The 9,130-nt window shown below is 38.9% G+C and overlaps 2 protein-coding genes across 8 annotated transcripts in view; one reads left to right on the plus strand and one right to left on the minus strand.

The window, feature by feature from the left end:
- RNF11 (ring finger protein 11) overlaps positions 1-3,356 on the plus strand; it is a 47,614-nt gene extending 44,258 nt beyond the window's left edge. The window contains exon 3 of the mRNA XM_005284903.4: positions 564-3,356. Within this exon, the coding sequence (XP_005284960.1) occupies positions 564-735 (172 nt within the window). The 3' untranslated portion in view covers positions 736-3,356. The remainder of the gene's footprint in view (positions 1-563) is intronic.
- The window catches only part of TTC39A (tetratricopeptide repeat domain 39A), a 101,212-nt gene that overhangs the window by 5,676 nt on the left and 86,406 nt on the right, over positions 1-9,130 (minus strand). For 6 of the 7 annotated variants that reach the window (XM_065555357.1, XM_042844992.2, XM_042844995.2 and 3 more), the window contains one exon: positions 8,102-8,429. The exons of the other annotated variant lie outside the window; for it this stretch is intronic. In XM_065555357.1, coding sequence (XP_065411429.1) covers positions 8,255-8,429 — 175 coding nt within the window. In that variant the 3' untranslated portion in view covers positions 8,102-8,254. Of the gene's footprint in view, positions 1-8,101; positions 8,430-9,130 lie in introns of those variants that run through there. 7 annotated transcript variants of the gene reach the window in all.

Raw genomic sequence — 9,130 nt, forward strand, 5'->3', positions numbered from 1 at the left:
ATAGAGCCATTGCAAAGCACAGTCCTTCCCAGGCAAAGAGGAGAAGGTCCTACCCCATGGAGTTTAAATTGAATACGTGCAACAGTGATAACTGAGGGGGAGTGGAGGAGAGAGTCAGAGTGGTTGTCCCCTTTATGAGAGCTGAGGATGCGCAGTACCATGCAAGCAGTACACTACTTCGAGCAAGGTCAGCCCGTAGTGTGGCCATGCACTGCAGGTCATGCCTGGTGTGTTTTCCCATGGTTCTCATGATCTAAAACGGTTTATTTAAATTATTTTATTTATGGGAGGGGCAGGGGGAACACTGAAGGGTTTAATTCAGCCTTTTACTTTTCAAGGTTAATCTTTATTTTAATTTTTGTTATCATAAATGGTGTTGGGCATAGAATTAAGGAGACTTGTTAGCTTCATTAACATAAAATGTACTCAGATGTTGATGTGATGATGAACTTATCCTGGTACTTTTCTCCAATAAACATAGTAGCAGGGTAGGTAATACTGCTGCCTTCACTTTCCAAAGCGATAAGAGTATGTTAACATTTCTCCAACTTCTTTTTCCTCAGATGTGTGATCTGTATGATGGACTTTGTTTACGGGGATCCTATCCGATTTCTGCCATGCATGCACATTTACCACCTGGACTGTATAGATGACTGGTTGATGAGATCCTTTACATGCCCCTCCTGCATGGAGCCAGTTGATGCAGCACTGCTTTCATCATATGAAACTAACTGAGCCAGGGTTTTTGCCTCTGACCCATCAAGGAAACCATCCATTTTAATGGGTTTGATCCTTTGTCATTCAGCCCAAAGAGCCAGGGATTAGGAATTAAGATCATGCACCAAAAAGTACATTTCCTAACAATTCCTGAATGGCTGCAGATATTGGAAAAACACATAATATTTTAGGGAATATAGAAAAAGTAGGAAGTTATTTTATGGAAAGCCTTGACCCAGTGTTTAAAAACATAGTTGTCCTTTAACGCCTGTTATTACACACACACACATAGGAATTGTATAAAGTTCTAAAAAAACTGTAAATGTTCAAATTGAGTGTATCAAATTTTCTTAGAAGCGAGATAAGGATATTTTTTCCTAAAATAAAGGAACAATTTTTGTTCTGATTCCTTTCACAAGTTCCTGGTATTTGGGTCAAGGCTTTATTAAAAGCTACATTTTATAACACTGGCACAAAGAAATAGTTTTAAGCTTGTTTGCACAGTTCTTTTTTTTCCATTGGAAATGGAATCCATTGCCTTAGGTCTTTTTAAATAGTGTATTGTTATCGTCGGGCTGGCTCTACGCTTGAAATCCAGTTTATTTATAATCTGTTAAAAGTGCTATATTTTGTTTGCAGTTAGGATTATGCAGAATTCAAAGTGATCTCCTAGCCTGTAAGCAAATGGAGATGCACTGTCCCTTTTCTATAAGTGACAGTTCAATGTAAAGATGCAAAACAAATCTGCCAGTTAAATTTTGTTTTACCCTTTTCTGTTTGTTTTTCCTTAATTTGCTTCAGTTTTGATCAGACAATGATACTTAAACTTAAGTATCAACATTTTTGATTTATGATGTTAAAAGTGGACCACTGTGCTTCAGGACAAGATGAAAATGGAGCCATGGTGATTAAACTGTTCAGAACCATTTATTTCCCTTCTTACAAAATTAATATCAGCGTTGATTACTTCTCCTGCCATACCCCCGCCCCCAATGTCTTACACCATAGCAAAAGGGTACTGCATCTCTCCTTCCTGTAGTTCTTCTTAGGTTATTGAAATTAAAAATAAACATACTGTATCTCAGTCTCTGAATGAAATGTATTTGTTAAGTCCTACTGGTGGACATTTCAGATATAAGAACTGTATTTTATGTTTTGCACATAAATGTTAAGTTCATATATAAACACAATTTCATAGTGATCAAGGGGAAAAAATAGTACCGCAAAAGTAGAAGTGATACAAGTGTCTGCAGTTCTGAAGCAGAAAAGGTATGTGCTTGGTAGAAACAGTCTAGCAAAAATTGTAGCTTTCAATCTTTGTATCCGCTTAGCATGTGTTTATTTTTTTCTTAAATGTACTCTACTGCAGTGGTCCCCAAAGTGTGAGGCACACTCCCCTAGGGGGGCACAGAGGAACATTCAGGGGTGGCACAGTGGGGCCTGAGCCAGTCCCCACAGGGGGCAGGGAGGGAACACATCCAGCCCCGCTCTGAGCCCAGCTCTGCTCCCAGCTGCAGCTCTGCTCTGCCCTTAGCCGCAGCTCCAATCTGTCCCCTGCTCTGCCCCCATCCCAGCCCCACTCTGCCCCTGCTTCATCCCCAACCAGCTCTGCCCTCATTTCCTCTCTGCCCCCAGACCAGCTCCTCCCAGATCCCCAGCTCTGCCTTCAGTCCAAGCTCTTCTGCTAAGACAACTGTGCAGTAATGGAAGGGCGACTTGGATAGATTCCATTACTGGGGCGGGGGAGAGGGACAGGGACAGTGACAGGAAAAGTTTGGGCTCTACTGTGACTTTTATACACTCAGTGCAAAGCTGATACATTGAGAAAGCTTATTCTAGTAAATGGGATCAGCCTGAAGTTAACCGCAGTGAATAAGGGAACATTCTTGATTGTTCTGTGTATATAGTTTGAGTGCTTGATGTAACAATTTATATTTAAACACACAAGTACTTTGAAAACTCTGTGTACTTATAATATAGAGCAATTATATGTCATTAATGATTTTAAAAGGTTGGTCAGTAGAATGCAGAATCAACATGTTGGTTTATTTATTAGCCCTGCAGCTGAAAGCTACACACTGTATTGTATATGAATTCCGTAGGTATTCAAAAGCAATTTAGAACAATCTACAGTACCAGATTCACTGAAATTGTTACACATTGCCTGATTTCCCCCTGCCTTCCCCTTTATATGAGAGAGAGAGACACACACACACACACAAAATTACATGAAGCAATTCTGAGAGGAAAGACCTGAAATTGTGCAATGTTCTGAGTGGCAAATCATTGTTCCTTTTTCTTATCATTGTGTGTGTGTGTAGTGGTAGTGTTGTTGTAACATCATAATGTCCATGTTTGTCAAGTATTCTAGTCAGAATTTTTTCCTTTTGCCTTGATTTTTAAAATTGGCAAATGAACAATTTTTAAACATCTTTTTAATGTTGGAATTAGTCTGTCTATTATAATATGTGATTATGAAAGATTTGGAAGGAGCACCGAAATGACTGGTTATCAAGCTGAATGGTTTTCCAGGCACTTTGTATTGTTGAACTTTTAACACTGATATACAGTGTTAAGAGAAACAAACGTATGCTTTAATTAAATTACTTGTTAAATAAAATTATAACAAAAGGTGTAAAGGGCTAGAGTTAGAATTGATTACACAAGAACATTCCAAAAACAAATTTTAATTTAAAACGTGTAAATATAATGAATACATTACATTGATTTTAAACCTCTAGGTGCAATGCTGTTGCATAATAGTCTTGCTTTTCCAAAACTAAATAGCCTAAATTCAGATTTTTGGGGGTTTTTTAATTCATACACCCAAAATGAATATAAGTAATTTACTTAAGCCCAGGAAAAAATAGTTTCAAGAGAACTGTGTAGACTGAGATTGTAGATCACTTGGATTCTAGCCCCAGCTCAGAAACTACTTCCTTTGTGTCTAATTCCCCCATCTGTAAAAATTAGGATAATACTTGCTTCCTACTTTGCAGGGGTGTTCTGAATTAATTATTGACGCCTCAAATACAAACATATTAGACAACTTGATTGCAACACAGTTGTTTCCTAACCTACTTACAACTGCGGATCCATTTGTGGTGTAGCATAGATCTTACCAGTCTAAATCAGTTTTGTAATTCTGATATGGCCACCTGTTTTAACCTGTTTCCCTGCTGTGGTTGTATTTTTAGCATAGACAGTCCCTTAGTATTTATTATAATGCTTTTCATCTTCAAAGCACTTTGCACACATTAAACTAAGTATAATTAAGCATGATTTTAAAATCCTTTAAAAATCTTTACGTGAAAAACTACTAGTAAAATACTGAACTTGTAAAAGCAGTTCACCACTAAAGGAACTTTGGATAAAAATAGTCTTTATTGTTTTAAAGCATCCCTTAGCAATTATACATGTGATTCACTATGATATCATAAATGCTTTACAAAACTTAACTGCACAAACATTTTATAAACTATTGGATGCTCAATTCCATAGTTGCTATAGATAATTAACAAACACACTATTAGAAATGTTGTGAGTGTTATTGGTGGTATTGTTTTAATCCTTTCACCTATAAAGCCAGCTCCCTTAATACTGCGAGCCGAGCTGTGTAGGCGTCTGAGGGAAGAGAAATTGGGTAATTCTAAAAGTTAATTTTTTTTATACATACAATTATGATTTTAAGGTACCAATATCTTGCAACCTTTCTGGATTAGGAGCAACTGTCCCCTTGGAAAGATGACAAACCCCTTTTCTAGTGATGTAAAGCACAAATTTCTAGCCCAAGGGATTACAAGATATCAGACCTTAAACTTGTCAGTGATGGTTTCTTTCTTTCTTTTTTTAATGGCAGATGTTTGAAACGGCTGAGAGGCTTTGAATGTTACATTAAGTCCTGGTGAAGATGGAGTAGTGGACAGAGTGCAGGTTAGGTGATCAAAAGTGCATGTTAAATACAGTTTATCACATGGCTGTCACTAGTATGTGCATACACTCTTATGTGTGCATTAGATTCATTCCTTAAAGAGCTTTCTCTTCAACAAGCAGTTGAATGTCAGATAAAACCAAGACATGAGAATGTTTCTTATAAAATCTATAACTGTTAAGCCATCCATAGAACACTCACAGATTTAATATCCAGAATAAATGTTTGTTTTAAAAGATTAAATTCCTTTTACACAGAATTTTAGTTTTGGGGGGAAATTGTGGACATGGTTGTGTGCTAATAATTCTTAACAAGCTGTCCGCTGTTAAATCCTATTCCAGGATCAGAAAGTGGGGCCTTTGACTTTCTGCAGATGAAATGCTTAATTTATGCTTTTTGATAAAGGGATTAATGTAAACATTTTCCTTTAAAGTATACTTTTGATTTATGTAGAAGAAATAGCTAGATTTGCACACTGCCAGCAAATTTCTGATGACTTCAACTTTGCATACAAGCTTAGAGTGGACAATCATAAGCCACAGAGAAAAACCGTTGAAATTTAGAATACACATTGCTTCATTATCTGCAAATATAGGCGATTGATAATGACTTTAAAGACAATTGTTATATCAGGCAATCCTGTTGTACTGGGAGGGCGGCTTAATTACATTAAAATGGTTTATTATGATTTCTGGTTTAGAGGGAAGTTCAAAATTATAAATCATTAAGGCAGTGCAAGTTTAATAGATCCATGCTGCCAAGCAGCCAGGGTCCCCTTTGGGAAAGGACACAGAAGGCTCTAGCTTCCTGTGGATCCCAGCAATCCACCAGGTGTGGGGATATGTCCTGTAGCCTTTGACGGTGAAAATCCCAACTTGTGTGAGGAGCTCCACAAAGCAATCATCGACTTGCTTGTCCAGAGACAATTTGTGTGGGTTTTTCCTGTGGGAGAGGAGGATCTTGGCCAGGTGCAGTTGCTATTTTAAATATATGGTTTCCTTTCTGAATTGTTCCAACTTACAGCTTGGATGTTTGAGCTGAGAGTGGTGAGACCTGAGTACTTTTGATTCCCTCTTGATCACACAAGCCAATGGTAAAGTCCCTTATGCTTTTTGCATTTCCTTTTTATCCAGTCCATGAAATAGTTGTTGGCTCAGAAAAGCAAAATGTATGAGTATATGTATCCACACACATTTTATAGTGTTAAAATCTAGCCACCCGAACACTTCAGGTTTGCTATACAATAGCGAAAGTCCTCTCTCTACAAATAAGAAAGGATAAGCTAAAATGTATAGGTCTGTAGCTTCAACACCTTGCTTATGCAGAAGTTTAATAGATGTTTAGAAATCATTCTAGGCAGTAATATCTCAGTCAACACTGTGGTGTTTGAAATAGAACTTTCACAATATCCTCAGTCTCATCTTCTCTACAGAAGGATACTGGCAACATCCCTCGGGGTTTTTCCACTATTTCTAGTAGTTTTGTCATATTCCAAACTCATGATTTCTAAAGTTGTGAAGAGACAAAGATATAGTGTAACTGTGTGATTGTTCTATTACCCTGTTTCTCTGTAATAAAAAAAGCAAGTCTTATGGCGTTGGAGGAAAATGTCAATTTTAAGGTATGACTCAGATTTTGGCAGAATTATAACAACTGGAATTAAGTGGTAATTAAATTTATTTTAATATAATTACATAGAATAGACATTCCAGAGTGTGGAAATATGTCTTCCCAAAAATTGTGCTGTATTCTTCATAACTTTACAGTAAAAAAATAAACAGGGGAAGTTCATAGAGCTCCATGGTTTTCATCCAACTCTAGCCTAGACATATAGAACAGCACTTTCCATTGTCAAAGCTAATAGCACTAGCAGGGCTAGCAGCATCATGTACATGTGGGTGGTAATCAACAAATGCTTCACTAGTGCTCATACTAGATTCAGCCAATAAATATGCTCATCTAGAGGGGGCTAGACAGAGTGGCCATGTCATGAGACTGCAGTCATGTGAAATAATATGTCAAAGGCATATAGTTAGTTTTTTTTTTTTTAAACAAGCAGCTGCAAGTAGTAACAATACAAATAAGTCTCTACCCAACATGTTTGTTTGTAATCCAGAGAACTGAGACATTTGCTACTGTTAACTAATGTAGGGTAATGATTGTCAAAAGGAATTAACTAAAGTACAGAATGCTGTTGAGCTTACTTTGTTTTGTGCTTTTCCTATAAAACAACCAGTAACCGTGAACACAGTGAAATTTACCAAAAGACATAGTTTTGAATAATCATTTTGTCTTACAGTGGGAGCTAGTAATGCAGAAGTAGGTCCATAGAGAACAGAATATAATGGAATTATCCCAATCCTGCAGAAATATTACTGATTGGAGAGGGAAATCCCTGAAAAATTTTACCAAAATGGAATGCAGATTTCTTGATCTTTGTTTCTGTTGATAAATCTTAGAGCAACAGTGATTAACTGACCATCTGTTTAACTCAAGGGATTTGTGTGAGGCTATTTTTCATTGTTTGTTTCTGCTTTTTTTGTTTTAAAGCAATTCTAGAAGCACAGTATTTCCAAAAGTTAAAGATTTATTTAAAATATTCAAGTATCAGAGGGGTAGCTGTGCTAGTCTAAATCTGTAAAAAGCAACAGAGGGTCTTGTGGCACCTTTAAGACTAACAGAAGTATTGGAGCATAAGCTTTCGTGGGTGAATGCCCACTTCATCAGATGCACGTAATGGAAATTTCCAGAGGCAGGTATAAATCGGTATGGAGATAACGAGGTTAGTTCAATCAGGGAGGGGGAGGTGCTCTGCTAGAAGTTGAGGTGTGAACACTAAGGGAGGAGAAACTGCTTCTGTAGTTGGATAGCCATTCACAGTCTTTGTTTAATCCTGATCTGATGGTGTCAAATTTGCAAATGAACTGGAGCTCAGCAGTTTCTCTTTGGAGTCTGGTCCTGAAGTTTTTTTGGTGTAAGATGGCTACCTTTACATCTGCTATTGTGTGGCCAGGGAGGTTGAAGTGTTCTCCTACAGGGTTTTGTATATTGCCATTCTCACTACGCAAGAGGATAAATGGACACAAGTCAGATATCAGGAATGGCAATATAGGCTATCCAACTACAGAAGCAGTTTCTCCTCCCTTGGTGTTCACATCTCAACTGCTAGCAGAGCACCTCGCCCTCCCTGATTGAACTAACCTCGTTATCTCCATACTGATTTATACCTGCCTCTGGACATTTCCATTACTTGCGTCTGATGAAGTGGGCATTCACCCACGAAAGCTTATGCTCCAATCCTTCTGTTAGTCTTAAAGGTGCCACAGGACCCTCTGTTGCTATTTAAAATATTGATACCTTCCAAATATATATCACTCTTTCATTCATTCTCTAACAGAGGAGGTATTTCTATTAATGTGACTAGAAGAGAGCCAGTTTCATTTATACGATCATCTCTCCAAAACTTTAGGAAAGTTGATCATGCATTACAGAGATGTTTCCCTCCGTATCCTTTGGACAATGAGAGAGAGAGAGAGAGAAAACGGGTGAAACTACGGTGCATTGTTTTTCCCACTACATCTTCCAGGTGATCCGTAGCTAACACCTTCATCTTAAGGGGACTACGCTTTGTGCTGCAAGGTAGCACAATATTAAGAAATTGTACTGCAGGACTCCTGAGAGATGGACTTTTAGCTGGACTCCAAATGCTCGTTCACTTTTCTGCACAGCATGGGGATGATGTTGATTTTCATGGCATTTCTTGTTCAACATATGCCTACACCTTTGAAAAGTAATAAGCAATTGGAATTAGAAGAGCTGTATGTGTAAAGCAGGACAAGAATCTTCTGATTATATAAAAACACATGGCAGTGCTGAGTCCATGCTTTTTCTCATAACTATTGATACATAATATGTAGACAAGGCTGGCTCCAGACACCAGCCCACCAAGCTTGTGCTTGGGGTGGCAACTGGAGGGGGGCAGCACGGCGCTCCGGCCGCTGAGGAGAGCGGGGCTGCGACTGGGCTCGCTGCCCTCTCCATGGCACTCTGCCCGCCGGGGAGAGCGGAGTCCTGGCCGGGCTCTCCGCCATCCCCCCCGGCGCTCAGGCCGGTCGGGGAGAGCGGCCTGCGGCCGGGCTCGGCACCCTCCCCTGCCGCGCTGGGGGGGGGTGGCGGGAGGCTTTTTTGCCTGGGGCGGCAAAAAAGCCAGAGCCGGCCCTGTATGTAGATAGTACAGCTGCCCCACCATGTAGTGTATATGTGAATATGTGGAACTGGGAAAGGCCAGTCTCTAGAAAAGACATTCCCACCTATGATTTTAATGATGGAAGACCAAGGATATCTTTGTATTTGTTTTTAAGGGTATGAGTTGAACATTCTTAACCAATCAGCCTGGTAGAAAGGCATTGGTCTGTGCTCCGACCTATTAATTTGCATTGGGAAACAATTTTACTTCTTCTCTAGAGGAAGAAAAGGCAAACT

The sequence above is a fragment of the Chrysemys picta genome, chromosome 8 (genome assembly GCF_011386835.1).
Source record: "Chrysemys picta bellii isolate R12L10 chromosome 8, ASM1138683v2, whole genome shotgun sequence".
Classification (NCBI taxonomy): domain Eukaryota; kingdom Metazoa; phylum Chordata; order Testudines; family Emydidae; genus Chrysemys; species Chrysemys picta.